General features: G+C 37.5%; 1 protein-coding gene across 1 annotated transcript; it reads right to left on the reverse strand.

The window, feature by feature from the left end:
* Positions 1-1,194: 1,194 nt before the first annotated feature.
* LOC139142695 (E3 UFM1-protein ligase 1-like) lies at positions 1,195-17,171 on the reverse strand. The gene is made up of 17 exons (XM_070712758.1): positions 16,997-17,171; positions 16,439-16,584; positions 15,763-15,791; positions 14,034-14,131; positions 13,529-13,643; positions 12,850-12,980; positions 12,556-12,614; positions 10,340-10,486; positions 9,560-9,735; positions 8,910-9,080; positions 6,485-6,728; positions 6,129-6,252; positions 5,503-5,669; positions 4,369-4,496; positions 3,550-3,630; positions 2,459-2,544; positions 1,195-1,683 (listed from the first exon to the last, which is right to left on the reverse strand). Exons 1-17 carry the CDS (start codon positions 17,074-17,076, stop codon positions 1,299-1,301), a joined length of 2,367 nt encoding a protein of 788 aa, XP_070568859.1. The 5' UTR covers positions 17,077-17,171; the 3' UTR covers positions 1,195-1,298.
* Positions 17,172-17,723: the final 552 nt, after the last annotated feature.

Genomic DNA, 17,723 nt, shown 5'->3' on the forward strand with positions numbered 1-17,723 from the left:
TTACAAGCGTATTCTATCAATCAATCTACACCTCATAGCTTCTCAGATAACTCGCTAACGGTTCTCGCCTCTCGAGTTGATGTTTCATTGGCTGTTACATTTTGTTTTACTCATATTTTTGAAAGAAATAAAGTACTAAAAATGAACAAGTGAAGCAAACTAGAGCGATTTAGAATAGGCCATAACATGTGAAATACAAATAAATGTATTTGACAGCCTGAGTGTCTTTGTGTGTATACATGTAAACCCGATTACAACCACGGGCAACTTTCAAGAGTGAAACTTCCCCGGTGAAGTCTAAACGTAGTAAAACCAAAAGTTAAAATGGTTTCCCGAAATGCTACCCATATGTTGAAACGTTTGACTGGCTTGTCATTTAACATAGGTGATGTCGTAACGTAAGATCATGCGGTCAATAAGCTGGTGAAATCGTCCATTGTTTCCTTTCCATGGATGTGATTTAGAGCTACACAGCAGACGGAATCTTAAAACCGAAACTTACAAAATGTTAATTTTATTTTTTGAGGGAGATTCATATTTTGTAATGAAAACTTATATTTTACACCGAAACGATGGTAAAACAAAATTAATCAAGATTGACAATTTTTAGCAGTAAGGTCACACACTCATCCAGCCTACCTGATGTCACGGCGCCATCTACGGTCACAATTACAAGGTGCAAAAAGAGCGTCTATCAGTACTAGTAGAATTTGCGGTAATGCAACAATGTCAAGTCTCCCCAAGACCCAACTTACGCTATCCCATTTAAACTAAATGAAAGACCACTGGCTAAATTGCAGACACACCACTTCAGCAAAGATCTAAGCTTTGTCAGGACAGTTGGCTTCAGACTCTCAAACCTTTACAATATATTCAGTCTACAACTGGTTGAGGTCATTTTGAAGCTAATGGAATGAATAAAGTTTTTACCAGCTTCTATTTGTGAAAATCAACAATTTATCCCCATAGAGTTAACATAGCGATGGTGGCCATTTTGAATTTCAAATGTAGCTTAGGTAATTTGTGTCTCCAGTACCAAAGTCTGCACCATGACCCCTGGTTTTCTTTCTTGATATTGAAAGTGAATGCTTAAACTTTCAGACTTTCCATTTGAGTGCACACACCATACCAAATGTCTATGCATATTAAATATCCACTACAACACACAAGCATCAAAATAGGATGAAGACAGTATTCATTGCTGACATAAGGAATTTATTTTCTTCAACATATATATTCAAATTTTAAAGTCACGATCGTGATACAGATTTCACATTTCTACCACTTGGTGGCGATCTTCAAGTCTCCACTGTCGTGGCAGACTTCTTTGCAAGTGCAATTTCCTTCACTGTTGGCAGCATGTCATTAAGCTGATGAATAGCATCCTCATCTCGATTATCCTCGCTTTCGTCTTTTTCTTCGTTTTCATCCTGTCTCTCTCTGCCTGTGCCGAGTCTTTTCTGGACGAGGCTTTGGAACTTCTGCAGTTTCTCAAGCTGCTCGGGTGGTAAATAATCAGCCAGGAAAGTGATGAGCTGAGGTACACACCTTCCAGGGGCGTGGATCATGCAGTGAGTGTGCGTCTGGAAGAGCAGCACCGTCGCTAGGTGTAACGCCATGGCTGGCTCATTCTCATTGCGGAGCTGGTCCATCAAGGCTTGCCTGTGGTTGAACACCAATTGCCTAGAGATACGATGAGAAAGCAGAAGAAATACATGGATAAATAGACATGTTGCAAGAATAAAAATCCCTTGTTCAGTGAGCAATTTCACAGAACCCAGAGCAAAAGGAGCCGCTAGAGTATGAACAAAGTGTGATTATTAGAATTGAAAATGTACATTAACAATAACATTATATATTATTGCTAGAATACATGGGTTTAGGTGCCCAAGAGCAGGTGACAACTTACCCAACGCCAGGAGGGCACATAAACCAATGCACTCAGGTAATAATATTTTTTATTACATACCTTTTCACAGTTAACGCTATATGACATTAAGTTACATGCAGGGCATTCTCAAACAATTTTACCATTATCGACCAGCATCAAAGAGATTTTAACGAAAATCAAAATAGCATGGATATTTTACATCTAGCGTTAAGCGTCTACCTGATGTTGAAAACATCGAAGAGTTTCACCGGACTGGGTAACTATGGAAACCAGTTAGTACATCGTTCAACGGCCTGCTAACTCCACCGATGCTCCTATTCAAATCAATACACTGATTTGCACTCACATTGAGGCATGTAATAAAATGTAAGCTCTACTCTTGTTTATGACTCCAAAGTCAGACTGTCTGCAGGATCCCTAACAACCCTGTGCTTGATGGACTATCTCCTGCCCTCCTCTATTTTGGTTCAGCTTTGTTATGCAAAATATGGTCATGTTGTCAGTCGGTAGTGATCAGATTAATATTTGATGACCTTGTGTAAAGGTCTGCTGTCACCATCAACTCACCTTTCTTTTTTCTTGTCCGTCTTTTTCAGCATTACGTCACAGAGTGAGGCTGCATCTTCAAACTCTTCACTGAAATCATCAAATGTCTGTAAGGCAATGAAAAAACATGAATTTTGTAGCCGTTCTTTTGAACACAAGGGGATGAGAAAATTTTGTTTTAATTCTCAAACTGAAGGCAGTGTGAGAAAAATGAGTGGTTGGGATTGAAATTCACAGAAAATTATTTACAGCGTTTGAATATATTTCATACACTACACAAGACACTTATGTCATCACCAGTAGAAACTCCAGTGTTTATTCCTCTAATGGTACTGCCTCATGATTGATTTCTGAAATAAATTCACTTATAGAAAGTTTACTAAAGTAATGAGCATTGTTTGAGAATGAAAATCAAGCGATAATGGATAATGATGAATGGAGAAGATTTATTGGCATAAAATCTTGTGTTATCTACGTTTTACAAAACTTATAGCTGAAATTACTGACAGACGAAAGAATACACCTTTTAAATGAATGAACTTGCTGGTATTGTCTTTGCAGATCTCATCTATTGATAAGGGGTGTTTCTTTTTCTCAGGCTCATGAGAAAACGAAATACCCTTCTACGATTACTTATAGACCAAAATATTGATAATATGTGATATCATCAGAGTAGGGAATGTCCCTATACCACAGTTGAAGATTTTTGTAGGAGCATTTAAAGTGTTAGTATCTACTCCTGGTACATGCAGGAAACTATGTCATTGCTTTCTTTGTCCATCCTCTAGGAAAGTGGGTAGAAAGTATGCTTTGCAGACTGTTAAATGCTTTCACCACCATGGCTTGGCCATAAATCATTGTTATCATTGGTGATTTGGACCTGTTTACACATAGATGAACAGATCAAAACACACTTGACTTCAAAGCTCTAAGATTTGCCAAACAAGCAATAGTTGATGAAAACTTTGCTGACGGAGCAGTGACATTAACCCTCTTATGTTGGAATATAAATCACTATGAGGCTTTGGCAATATGCATAAATACGTTTTACTCTTTTGCTTTTTTCACTTTCTGAAAGAAATCTAGCAAGTTAGAGAGCATGACAGACTTACCTTGCCAGCAAGGGACGCATGCAGTTTACTCATTTTGTTACTGATTCTGTCTGGGAACTTGGTCAGCAGCTTTGCACGGATCTGTAATAAAGTAGATATCAGCAATGTAAAGGGTGCTCAATGGAATATCTCTCTGAGGCACTGGACCTTGATAGATATGATCTGTTCACTAAATGAAACAATGGCTGCAATGAACTGGAGATATTTGTGAGAGATCAGATGTCGATGCACACTGCTAGCTTGCTAGCATAGCTTGATGACAACTGAAAATAGTTGGTCATCACACATTAAAGGGGCAGTAGCTGTAACTTTGATTATTTTTTGAACACTTTTTGTTTTGTATTTAAATTGGAAGTTCTTTTTCTATTCCAAGATTGAGATACATAGTATTCAGCTTGTCAACTTAGCCTGTGCATTATGTGTAGACTGCTATGTTATTGTTGACAAGTGAATTCTTGCCTGGACCGGAATTCACATGTAAACAATAACATTAGATGCAGTGTTGACACATTAGATAGTGGGTGTTCCACTACGCTTTGGAAAGTAAAACAAGAGCTTGAATTGCAATTGACATACAAAATGAAAATAGTGAAAAGATCCTTGAACTACAGCCACAGGCCCTTTAACGTGTACATGAAACTTAGATGTCACACACTTTTTTGACAGCATGAAGAAAATATGGAGGCTAGAGGTCTTGATACAGATTCTAAATCTTCCTTTTTCAGTGACCATATACATGTAGCTCATTGTTATATCATACATTATGGTGATTTGCTGACATTGGCCGGGTTGAGGTTAAATTTATTGATCCTGACTCACCTCTGGTGTAATGGTTGTTTCCCTAACAGTCACCATGTTGTCCCTAGCGATGGTTTCAAAGAGTAAATTAGATATGTCTGAGCACAGAGTCTTCAGTAGATATCTTGACAAGTGTATCTGCAGCTCCTCTGTAAAACATAGGATCTCAAAGTGTAGCTGTCTTCCACAATGCACAAAAAATAATAAATGAGCAGTGATCCCACCTTTTGATTTTTCAAAATAACGACTCCGCCAATTGCAGCATCATGAATGCCACAAAAGTGTTTTCAAAATTCACATTGTCAGGAACATCACAATACATGGGTGGTTACACAATCTCCACAATACCTTATCTTCTAGCATTTTTTGTTTTTGTGATGAAGAATAAACAATTCTACATTTTGCTGCATTAGAGGAACAACTCTTTGCATGAAAATAACTCACGATGGCAGTTTTGTGTCACGATGTATAATTGCATAAGTGTAGTCAATTACTTTGGAATATTCAACACTGATAGAGTTTGAAGTTTGACAATAACATTATGTACTGTCATGTGGAAATGAGTATGAGTTCAGAAACTAGGCACTCTCTGGCTGAACAAGTTTCAGCTGTATTTGGCTATCATTGGTTGAAATGTGTGTGTACTTCGCTGTGATCTGTGTGCATAGGATGTGTGATGAATGACAAATCATGGCAAAACTGCTACTGAAAAGGATGAAGTTTTTGACTGGTTCTGTAGCAAGTTGCAAATGTATCCCCTCACACTGCACTGAATATTCATAAAATTCCTGATCTGAATAGTAACACTTTTTCTTTACATTCAATAGTAAGATACATAAAAATCATCAGATTTCTGGGATTAGCCTTATTTATTCATTATGCAATAGCCAAGTTTGTGCATTTTCAATTATCATAATTTGCATTTCAAACTCAGTATATTATTGATTTTATAGATTGAAAACTCTGTTTCTTGTAACACTCATACAAGACTATGTCAACAAATTGGAATGTCAAACTTACATATGTACAGCATGATATTGTGTGGTTAGCAATGTACTGTTTCACTGAAATTTGAACATTCACAAACATTTTTGTCATAATTTGTGTTCTGTGTATGGAAGAAAATAAAATGGAGATTATGGTGTTACAACTCACCACCAACTACCCTGATTCCCTTTTCAAACAGTTTGATATTCGTCCAAAGTCCGTTGACCTTGTCTTGGAGCTCCGAGTGTGTTTTCCTTCGGTCACCACTAGCGCCCTCACCGGTGGCTTCAAGGAATACTGACCTTGCTATATCTTGATATGCTTTGGTGAGAGGCCTGTGAGAATACGAACACAAGGTGTGTTGTAAGTTGTGTAATTGAACTGCTGTAACCAAGTTGGCTTTTGCAGCTTGCAGCGAGAATATCATTATCGTCTATAAATAAAACTTGCTGTATAATACATCTAAGTAAACAATTCACAATGCGTAGAATTACTTTGCACAGATTAAAAGGAATTTGCTAGCTCAAGAGTTATGTCATTTCCTAAACTTGTCTTTCAAGGAAGCTCAGATGTAAATTACTGTCTCTCATACTGTGTAGGTTTCTTTGTGAAACAAAAAACAACAAAATAACAGAAATGGTATTACAAGATTGGATTGAATGTGGTATTAAGACAGTCAAATGACTACGCCAGTATAAAAGAAATATTTCCATGTTTCTACATATCAGAGGGAACAGTATTGCAATCCAGTCAAACCTATCTCTAACTTCAGAGAAAAATTGACATGATCTTACCTGTGGAGTTCAGATGCTATTTCTGATATAAATTCCTCACTGCAGTCATTCAGATTCTTGCTAAGTACTTGTTCTATCTCCTCCACGGACATGAACTTGATCTCTTTGTGTTTGCCCTTGGATGCTGCAAAACAAAACCAATTGGCAGGATTCTCTTCATTGATACATTCAGCAAACAGGGCAAGGAAGACTGCATTTCACTCATGTTTTCAAACTTTTTGGGTGTTAAAACACTGTTCGTTCACTACGTGAACACTAAAAAACCCAGCATAAACTTGAGTCATAGATGATAAGACAACCCATAATGCGCTCTCACGCAAAATCCCCATTTGAAGAAAAACACAAACTCCTCTTACCTGGAGCTGATGTTTCAGTATCTTCCTCATCTTCCTCCCCTCCTCCTCGTCCCTTCGATTTCTTCGTCTTCTTGGTTTTCACCTCCCTGGCATTTCCTCCACCCCCGGAATGTGTGCTGCCACTGCCTGCCCCTGCACGCTTCCTTCTCTCCTCCCGTTTGTCTTTCTTGCCATCTCCAGCATTCACTGTCGCTGCTGTGGTGTCTTTTTCTTGAAGGAAAGCTGACGTGGCATTCTTTGAATCCTGTATTTTGTGGGAGGGAAGAAAAAAGAATTGACAAAGTAAGGTGGGATAACAAGTCTTACCTGAAAACTTTACTGTTATTTTTCATTGTCTTAAATCCCAGCAAACCGCTTACTCCTTGTCTTGGTGTTGCTCATTTCATCTCTGAAGAAAACTTGGCTTTTTGCTTTAAAACCCGCATGACGTCTGTGCAGCTTCATGCTTTTTGAATACGCACTGGAAGTTTACACCAACTCAGAGTCTGGCATTATCAAAATGAGCCTGCTGGCTTGGATTTTACCATTATGGTTTGTAAACCTGCTGGGTACTAGCAACAGGGTGTCAACCAACTCAATTTTGTGAACTAGAGACTCAAGAGTGAAGTCAACTGATATTAATTTTGCATATTATATCCATGATACCGGGCTGATTCAGGGATAGTTCAAGAAATTCTTATACTGACTCAAACTTCAGATATTTTTAAAAAGTCAAGGGGCACAGTGACTAGCAACATGCATCCATAATGGATAACATATTTCCGGCACATTCAAACTTTTTAGGATCTCTGGCTGTGTTCTCCACGGTGCCTTTTAAGTGGGCGGTGCGCCCACTTTAATTTCATGGCCGCCCAGATAAAATCTACGCCGCCCAGTTTAATTTTCGGCCGCCCATGCTTTTGAAACCCACCGTCAGCCTTTGTTCTGGGATGGCGGGTTTGGTTTACGGCAATGTTTTTATGCCGTGCTTTTGTTTGTTTCTGTATTTAATTTCAATAAAGTGTTAATTTAAATCAATAAGGCACATTTTGCTGTTGTTGTATATGTGAATTAGTCATTTTAGTACCTCGTCAAGATATGTCACGACGATCATAGCGGAAGAAAGACCGCGAGAGAAGCTCGACCGACTTGTCAACCCATTCACATAATAAACTGAGTGGTCGCATCAAGATCAAAGTGTTGTCTCGATTGATTTTGCAGAATTTCCCCCCAAGAAAGTACTTACATTCTTTTAACACCCTCAAATACAGGGTTCTCCCCAGCCCAAAACAGCGTCGCGGCCTGCGACGCTATCGTTGAACCCTTGACTCCATCGACTAATCCAAAGAAATTGTGAAGGACAGAAAAATTGATATACAACCATAGTCAAAAGACAGCAAAAGTCAGCGACGATTTCCGCTCTTAATTGACGAAATATTTTGAAATCAAACTGATTACACATTCCCTAGATACAGAAGTGGCAATTTGGTGAAATTTCTGTTTGACTCACATCTTGAAATAAAAAGTAAACGTGGAACGAAGACATCATGTATGCTGCCGATCAACAGCATAGCATAGCTTAGGGAACTGTCTGTCACCGTACCGGCATTCTTTGGCTGCACTTAAAAGCAACTCAACCTTCCAAGATCAAACGGCCAGTATCTTTTGAAAACAGCAACATAGCAATGAAAATTGTTATAGTCAACGGTAGAAACTCTAAACAGATGGAGCGTTAATTGCTTTAAACAAATGAAAATGCATGTGAAGAGAATAAAATCCCAGATCGCGTGCGTGAATGAAAATATACTGTAAACAATGGCGGATATGACATCAGAGTGGGACTCTTCTATTTTGGTACCAGGGGTGCGCAGGGTCAGAGAACCCTGATAAACGTACTGAAAAACGTAGTATTTTCCTAGTGATGCTGTCACGGGAACTTCGATGTCTAATTGCTTTACATCTTTTAATAGTTTCTTTGATCTGAGCAGTTTTACAACTGTTACGGTATATTTTAATCTCCTAACCTTTCTTTATTTGAGTTAAACAAGGGTAGGAGCTTATGCAACTTTATAGTGAGGATGTACTAAATTTTGAAAAAAATCAGTGGAGGGGCTCTGCTCCATGAGTACCCTGTTTTGTCAATTTTTGGTGAACACAAACTATATGTAAATATTATGCAAATGATTATGTAATATTACGCAAATGATTATGCAAATTAGCCACCCACTTAATATTTTTATTTGTGGAGAAGACTGTCTGGGTATGCTGTACATCTTCTGTCTAAATATCAAACATGGAAATACCATTTACAGTGTGACAATAATATAGTATATGTGTCAGTACAGCCTTGACACGTATATCTGACTGAATTCATCTATGTATACCTGGAGAAAGTAGAAATAAAATACACAGAACACAGAATAAATTGAACTTTGGGTCTACTTACTGATTCAGCCTTTAACCTCATCAAGCTTTCAAACGGTTTATGACAGTTGTTGATGAACTTCTGGCTGGCTACGATGCTATCACAGAATATCCTAGCCCCTGTCTTCTCTTTGATGATATGCTGTAAGAGCTGATTTGCATCGCTTTCTGTAAACGGTGATGGAAGTAATGGCTGCGAGAGGCAGAGGAGATACAAAGTAGGTGAGCATATGAATTGTTTAGTGAGTGACATCTCTATCATGGGAAAGAATTCGGAGCTATCTCACTGTTGGCCTATGAAAGATCATGTAATTGTTGACCTTGTTGATTGTCTAAGGCCAGCAATCCTGAAATACATGTCAGCAAACCCGCGAATGCTATACATGTCAGCAAACCCGCGAATGCTTATTGGGTATTGCTTTGCTCACCATGCTGTTCCCAACATGGCCGTTGGGGGCGCTGTGCAACATAAAACAACATTGCTGATATTACCACAGACCCTGGAGCGAGATGTTATTACATTTACCAAGATCACTTCAGTATGTTTAGGTCCAGGATACAGGTTTGGTATACTGGGAGAATGCTGATGAATGGTATATACAGAGTAAGTATGGTTTGATACACTAATTTATATATTTATGAAACACAGATCGACCATAGACTACAACTTACTGTAATATCTATCCATGAATTACTGGACAAGGCCTCATCTAAGCTGGCTTCTACATTGTCTCGGATTGCCTTACCAACACACACACTCTGTAGGAATACTAGCTTTTCTGACTTGTATTTCCTTTTCACATATGACTTGCCATCTGTGATACCAAGCCTTGCTAGTGTGTCATACTCTGAAATCAAATAGGAGTGGAAAACAAATAATATATATAGGCAAAAATTTCACAAAAATCCTTGAGATTTTGTCTTTCTTTTCACAATAGTTAAGTCTCCCTCCATTCACAACACATTTATGTGCACATTGCATTAAATGTCTAGTAGAAATAAATTAAGATGATACAACTTTTCTGACTTTGGAGGGATAAACACTATCCTTGATCCTGTGCCGGTGTAAACTCCGTTGATGTTAGGTCATTCAAGGTCATGACTATGACATATATTGCAGTGACACGCGTATCACTATCATGTCAAGTCTGTACAAAATCTCTATACTTAACATATGTCGCAGATGAACAGGTCATTGAAAATCATATTAATGTCTGTCTTCTGGGATCACTGAAAAGTAAAGTGTATTAAAATGTGTTATACAGGATATGTAGCCATTTTCTATTTTTTGTTAACCAACCTGGCCTATGAGTGAAATCTACCTGGTACGAACCTGTCAGTATAACCATCATAGATGTTGGCATCATTTTCAACAAAGAAACATTAGGAAATCAAAACAAAATCTGTAACTTCATGTAATATTAATTAATTGTTGAAGGCCACTGAACTCACCCAGATATCCATTTTGTTTGTAGAATGAATCCACCCAATCATTCTGTGTCTTTGCATAGATATCAGGGACATACGATGACTTGTCTTGTCTTCCTCCCACAATGCTACCTTTTAGCCTACCTTGGTTGACTAAATCTTCAACTACAGCTGGCAAACAAAATGAGGAAAGAAATTGGGAAAATGTAAATGAACTATCTCCATGCAGGTTATAAGAGGGCCTCCTTTACACAATCGTAGAAAGCTTTCCGATCTTAGTTTCCTATATGAATGAATTCATCTGGGATAAATCGTTCCTATTTGACTCAAATGAACTTTCAACGTAGTCTATGGGTAAACCTTCCATTTTGGGTACCTGATTCCAGAATAAAAATTCGTAATATATATCAAAATTTAGTTTGAGTATTCAGATTTTCAACAGATGTAGTCTTTTTAAAACTAGCATGATGAATTATTTTATTGATGATTTGTATGTTCATTGTAATTGTCTTTTTGGTTGTTTGTCAATTGTACGTTTGTGTGTAATTGTATGTATTATCTATGTTCTGTTGAGCCTGTAATTTGGAATTTACTCCGGTTAGTCATCTGAATAAATGAATAAATAAATAAATAATTAAATAAAATGAAGAGTGTTTTGCAACATGAACATGTGCCAAAAATGAAAAAATCTGATTCGAAAAGTTCATGAAGGACACGGACTATACAGTATGAACAGTAAATGACTTAAAAATTGTGCCAGAGCTTAGGGTAACCTTTTATTTTTTTGTTTCTCATCTCCAGAGGAATACTCAGGCAGGGCGGGCGGTCGAAATAAAAAAAACAAGTACCAAAAAAATACCGCAATTATACGGTGTCGCTCAAATTTGATCAGAATTGGTATATACCAGTATGGGTTACCAATGATCAACAATAAATGTTGTTTCTATCTGTTCTGTGGAAGAAAATTCTCCGTTGATGTTATGACAATGATTTCTGCACAGTACAACCAGAAAAACAACAAGAAATATTTAAACCAGAAAAACAAGAATGACAAACCTGAAACTTTAGGTACTGGAGGTCAACTTTAGCAACATGCATAGCAGAAACAAGCCCCTCTTAGTTTGAGTATAGACGGTCTTCCCCCCCCCCCTACTGTCTATGGTTTCAGCAGGTCTGTTAATATGTAACAGTTCATAAACAATGACAGGAAATGACTCAAGATCAGTGGAGTTGGCCTGTTTCTTACTGGCATGCCATCACTCCTGCACATTTGCAGGATTTCACTTTTTCTTACCTCATTTGCACATTTTTGACACTGATGTGTTCATTTGAACAAATTCACATCTCAACCCCTGCATCTACCTGTACACCAAATACTGAGATGGTAGCTCTGGCGGTATGGGAGCCTTTGTGTGTGACGGACATACATCCGCACATACATACCCACAAATATACAGACATACAGACGCCACCGACTCATTATATAAGCTCTTTTTGGTATTTATATACAAAACCAAATATGAGCTAAAAACTATTTGTTTCAGTTCAATGTTCTGTCCATTCAGTCTCTACAATTTTTAAGTACAAAAATCGCATATTTTTTTCAGTTCAATGTTCTGTCTATTCAGTCACTGCAATTTCTTGTCTTTCACTTCAGTGTTCTGTGCTCTAAGAGCTCCTTTCAGTCTGAGTCGCTGCAATCTCACAATTTGATGATGGTGGTGCTGTTGCTAGGATAATCACCTCTGAGGCGGCGCAAATAAAAGTTTTTTTATTTTCATGTCGGAGCTGAAATTTATGGTCAGTCGGGAGATGAGAAACACAAAAATAAAATATGTTGCCCTAATATACTGGTCACAGTTACAGATACTAGATTCACACTCAGGCCATAACCTGGGTCAGGTGCAAGAATTTACGTCTGCGTTCACACTGTATTTGAATCTCCCATCTCTAAGCCAACTGTTTGGGCTTCAAAGGGCAAAGGACTTACATAAATGTTAACACCCACAATTTGAACCCAGCTGCAAATTTGTGTTGACCCTGAACTGACCAACATAAATAAGGCCAGCTCCGGGCCAACAAGGTACATCCATGTTGGTTTTTTGAAACCAGGGCCTACTCGGACTTGACATTAACTCTGTAGTGTGAATCACGTCTATGTGTGAATGAAGTACAAATGACTACACTGTCACATCACAACATTACCATATACGCACATGTCATGTGAAATTTTCACTTACTGTAAAACAACTTCTCTTGAAATTTGTACTGGTTGAGAATGTTGATCACTTGTGTCGGTCTAGAAAGAAGAAAATAGTCATGTGAAAGTGCATCTCATGTGAATTACTTTTCACTGCCTTTACATGTTGGCATTTAGTGTTAGCCTTTCCAACCTATTCCATAGTACATAAGTCAAGCAATACTATTTAGTGGTCACAGTAACAGATACTAGGTGAATCTATGGATAGAAGATGAACCAAAATCTTCTATGAAAGATTGAATCTGATTTGAAAAATGCAGGATAGAATTTTTACCTTGTAATTGCACTGAATACTCCGCGGATCTGGGCAGTGTGTCTGGCTACAAATGCCTCTGTGAAGATGACACCCCTGTCATACTGGTCCATCTGACCCTGTATGATAGTGCCTAGTCTGTCCTCTATCACCTGGTGAGCCATGATAATTAAAACAGCAAAAAGGATGGGCACTCAGATGGATGAAAGTTACAGGAATACAAATATTGACAAGATTACAGGCTATTTGTTCCTGTACTTGGGTAACTTGGAGTAAAGATCTTCTCCAGAACAGATCAGTATGGTCATATCTACTTTGGTGATGACACTGACAGTATTAGAGCAAACAACATTCAAATATGGTAGGTTGCAATTGTAATATGGAAACTTTCAAATATTATTAACAAGGCTAACAAAGTTGACATGTGATGTAATGAATACATGTATGCTGATGTCAAAATACAAGCTTTAAAATCAAGCTCTAATTATACATGGTTCAGAATTTTGTTTTTAAGACATCTGAGAATTTAGAATGAGCAAAATTCAGGATGTGAGTATTAAACTGGTTTAAATAGAGTATTATAGGCACAATTCAATTTAACATACTCCAAAAGAAAAGTGGTAGGTAACAGGAAGAACAAAGAGTGGCTTTCTTTTAGATGTAGAGGAAACTTGAATCTCATGATCATGATTTGACATACCTCTGTAATGAAATCACCAGGCAGGCCATACTGTTTGGTAAGTTCACCGATACTAACTTGACCTGACTCTTGTAAGGCGTCATTGATCTCATCAGCCAATTTGTCAAGGTAGTCACTGTCAAATACAAAAACAAAATCACCTTCTAAGCTACATGTATTCATCTCTCTCTCTCTCTCTCTCTCTCTCTCTCTCTCTCTTAACATACAAACACCACACATATTACATATTTTGTTTCACCACTTCACCCCCAAAAAAAGCCAAACGGTAAAAATAATGCAAGCAGCGATTCAGAATCAGTGAGGATGGAATAGAGGCCATTGCGTTGTTGCTCTGTGCTGTGATGACATGAACGACACAAATGAGGCTAGCTCTATGGACGTACTTTGCTGTCTTGGCTGATCAATGACCCATGTTGTTGAGTATTTTACATTGGACTGTTTCAGCACAATCAATGGTATTGGTAACATCGGACTATACTCATAAATATAAGGAGTGTAACCTTACGTGTCAATGAGCTGACCAAGGATTAACGTGAGACTCTTATCAGCCTTGACAATCTCATTAGCTTTGGTTTCCACATGACTGAAATCAACATTGAGAATCTGGCAATGGAACCAAAGCGGGAACATACATTATTAACTACCCATCCTAAAGTCCACAATATTGTACTGGCTCATAGTGTGAATGAACCAATATGTATTTGCTCATGTTCTGGTGGTTTAAAGTTGTGAAGTACATCAGTTGTAATTATGTCATCTATTAGAAACAGCATCTCTATACAACAGATGTGGCTTTTTCTTTTTAACCATCACTCCATGATGAAAATAGACATGCATGCGTGTACATGTACATTTAATATAAGGAATGTCATAGGCCCTTTACTTAATGCTTTAAAGATTAGATCGTCTCTATCCACATTGTAGAAATACATCAGAATAGCCAGCATGGCATATCACATGCACTGGTTTCCAGCAGTCAATGACACCCTGTGAACTCAGTGATTTTTACAGGTAGTCTGTGCAAATAAAAATGTGGGTGTTCCAATCATAAATGCACTAAGTCAGTAAGCAGCGCGCAAGACGCCATGCTCACTTCACATACTGAAAACCGCACAAGTTTTTTATGCCAACATGTATTATTATTATTATTATTAATCTTTATTTAAACTCGATAACTCCATAGGTGAAACACCTCTTTCGTGGAGGTCGAATAGACAAAATAAAATCATATTACACTTTACAGCACAAACATGAAAAACACAAAAAACACAGAAGTACAAATATAAAAAAAACGAAAAGGCATCAGACAAGTAAGTATTATATAAATAGTTGTTACAAGATTTCTTAAAACTAGTCAGTGACTCAGAGTCCCTCATTGATTTGGGGAGATTGTTATATTCATCCACATCCGCAACAGACAAGGTGTTCTGATAAAGAAGTGTACGTGCTTTGGGAACTTTAAGGAGGTTCTGATTGGAAGAACGAAGTGATCTGGAAGGGATATAATTATTGAACATACTGGTTATGTAGTCAGGGGTTAGATTGTGAGTTGCTCTGTAAATTTGGGCCATACGGTTACAACGGAGTTTCAAGTTAATAGGCAGCCAATGAAGCTGAGTATACATTTGATAAGTGGAAAGAGGCGGAACAATGTCAAGAATAAGTCTCATTGCACGTCTCTGTAGACGCTCCAATGCATAGATATTGCTACTGGAAGTAAAGCTCCAAACATTAGAACAGTAATTGATGTGTGGTGAGATGAAACAGTAATAAAATAGTGTGGTGAGTGGAGAGGAAGAAATTTTGTGATGCGTGCCAAAAGAAACAATTTGGAATTGATTTTGCTTTCAATGGTTTCAGTGTACAATGAATGCTGCGATTATGTACAAATTCTGATATCATGGATGTGCAAGGTTATAGACACCTTAAAAATAAAAATAATTCAAATTTTGCAACACCACTAAGATTTTTCCTTTCATAATCAAGAATAACGTTTTGGCCAGAAGAGACAAGCTCACTGAGATTTGCATGTGTGAAATGAAACCATTTTCTCCAGAAGTGAATGACACAAACTCTGTTGAAACAAACTGTAGACCAGTATATATGGCAAATGTGAGACTAAGAGGGTTCGTTATACCTTAGATTATTAGAATTTTTTTTCCGTAACCATGCTTAATGTTTTAATGCATGTAGGTCAGATGTACTGTATGACATGAAGAGTGTTATAAACTTACCTCTTGCAGATCTACAAGGTTGATCCTTCCTGTATCATGACAAAAAACACAAAAAATCCATAATTCAATCAAGTACATGAGTGCATATGTTATGAACAAGTCTATTGCCGAATGTGTATCAATGATCTCGGTGAATGTCTGGAGATTATTTCACAGGAAATGTGGATATTTTATCATATTATCTCACAAAGATTTGAAAATAATCATATTTGGTGGATATATGCAAGAAATAGTAGCAAACTACATGTATTATGGTCAGTTTACGTCAATTGGATGAGCCACTGAATCAAGAATACTGTCTCTGACACAAGAATATTTTCCATACTGTATGTTTTAGAAATGAGCTGACTAATAGGAGTTTAAAAATATTCCTGCTTTGACTCAGGTCAGTCTTAATACAGAACACTGATAAGTGATTACAAAAGCAGTTCGTCTATCTTCTACCGTAACTCTACATCCAGATGTTGCTCAAGCTTGACCCAAATAAGCAGATCCATTTATATAATCCAGTTCATCAAGGTATGTTAAAATATTCACTACACACATGTTGAGTGAAATGAAAGTGTTTTGATAGTTCACTGCTGTATTAACGTATCACTATGGAGTTACACACTATGACTAATAATGGAGGTAGTAGTCTACTACCTCCATGGACTAATAAAGTGTTGTATCTCACCTCCATGAACGATAAGTTCATCTCGAATTTCTCTTGTCAGCTGTGCATGAGTCAAGTATTCTTTGCCATCATTGGTATGGATTACATCCAGTAATTTGTCTTCTACAAGTTTGTTGACAATTTCAATGCAATTTCGTTCTGACAAACTGTATTGAGAACGATATTCAAAGTCTTAGACACCAAGGGGATAATTATCCGAATAGAAACTTAGTTTCTTATCAGAAGTTAAGCCTACTAACAGGCCATGAGCAATTTTCATTACTAAAACCACATAGAACCAAAAAATTCAAAGCATCGTTCCTGACAACAATGACCACCTAAGGCTACATAACAGAACGTCGGATCGTAGCATATTCTCATCGCATAAACTACACTTTTACAAACTACCCGGTCAATATAACGCTTGTGATCCTACAGCTACACTGCACTGCAGCCGACACTGGGAGTCTGAGACAGATGGTTTGCAAACAAATCTAATAAGAATCATTGTGAGGACAAATAGGGCATTTTTTTCAAATTAATAGTCACAGGCAGTCACTAAAACCTTGCTTTACTAACCTCTGGGCAGTACTGCTGAGCAACGCTCTTTGAAAATCCGCCGCTAGTCGCCTTACTTCTTCCCAGTCTGCGCTCGACATGTTGACAGCACTACGCAATGGAATCTCGTATAGTCTCGTGTGCTGCGAGGTCAACAAGTTTTCATTAATTTCGAAATTTTGTAAAGTACACCATTTAATGAAGGTATTTCATATTTCGGAAATATATTTTAGTCAAAGATACCCATAAAACAATCAGAAAGTGTTCGACAAAGGAAAGAAAATGGCTTTTTCGTATAATTTTTACAATGCTGACGTAGGACTCGGTTTCGGATTCGGATTCAGTTTCTGATTTCCATTTCCCTTGCATCCCAACTTCCTGTGCCCTGTCTACCTTACTTTTACCCTTGGACCTCAACATGCATGATTCTGGTAGTTGAGCAGAAAGAACAAAGTTCAAAATTTCATTTCAACTTGCAGTTTGTAATCCTTAGAAATTCGAGCTATTGACTCAGTGAACTCGATTACACAAAGGTCAACAATAAATTCAAGTACTAGATGCCAAACTCAGGCTTATTTCAGACTATATTTGTAAACTTTGTATTTCTTGATACACTGGTATATTTCTGGTATCAATGATATCTACTGATTTTTATGCAGTTGTATTCATTCATTCATGTAGTATTTGAAATTTTATTATAACATACAAAACTATTTGCTTCACCGTTTTCTGGTTCTTGAAGGTGTCA

Source organism: Ptychodera flava, chromosome 10 (assembly GCF_041260155.1).
Source record: "Ptychodera flava strain L36383 chromosome 10, AS_Pfla_20210202, whole genome shotgun sequence".
Taxonomy (NCBI): Eukaryota; Metazoa; Hemichordata; class Enteropneusta; family Ptychoderidae; genus Ptychodera; species Ptychodera flava.

Coding starts and splice junctions, on each gene's coding strand:
- LOC139142695 (XM_070712758.1), bottom strand. CDS start 17,076: ATGTCGAGCGCAGACTGGGAAGAAGTAAGGCGACTAGCGGCGGATTTT. Junction 6,729..8,909: donor TGAGGTTAAAGGCTGAATCA/GTAAGTAGACCC, acceptor CACAAAATACAG/GATTCAAAGAATGCCACGTC. Junction 3,631..4,368: donor AAACAACCATTACACCAGAG/GTGAGTCAGGAT, acceptor ACTTTATTACAG/ATCCGTGCAAAGCTGCTGAC.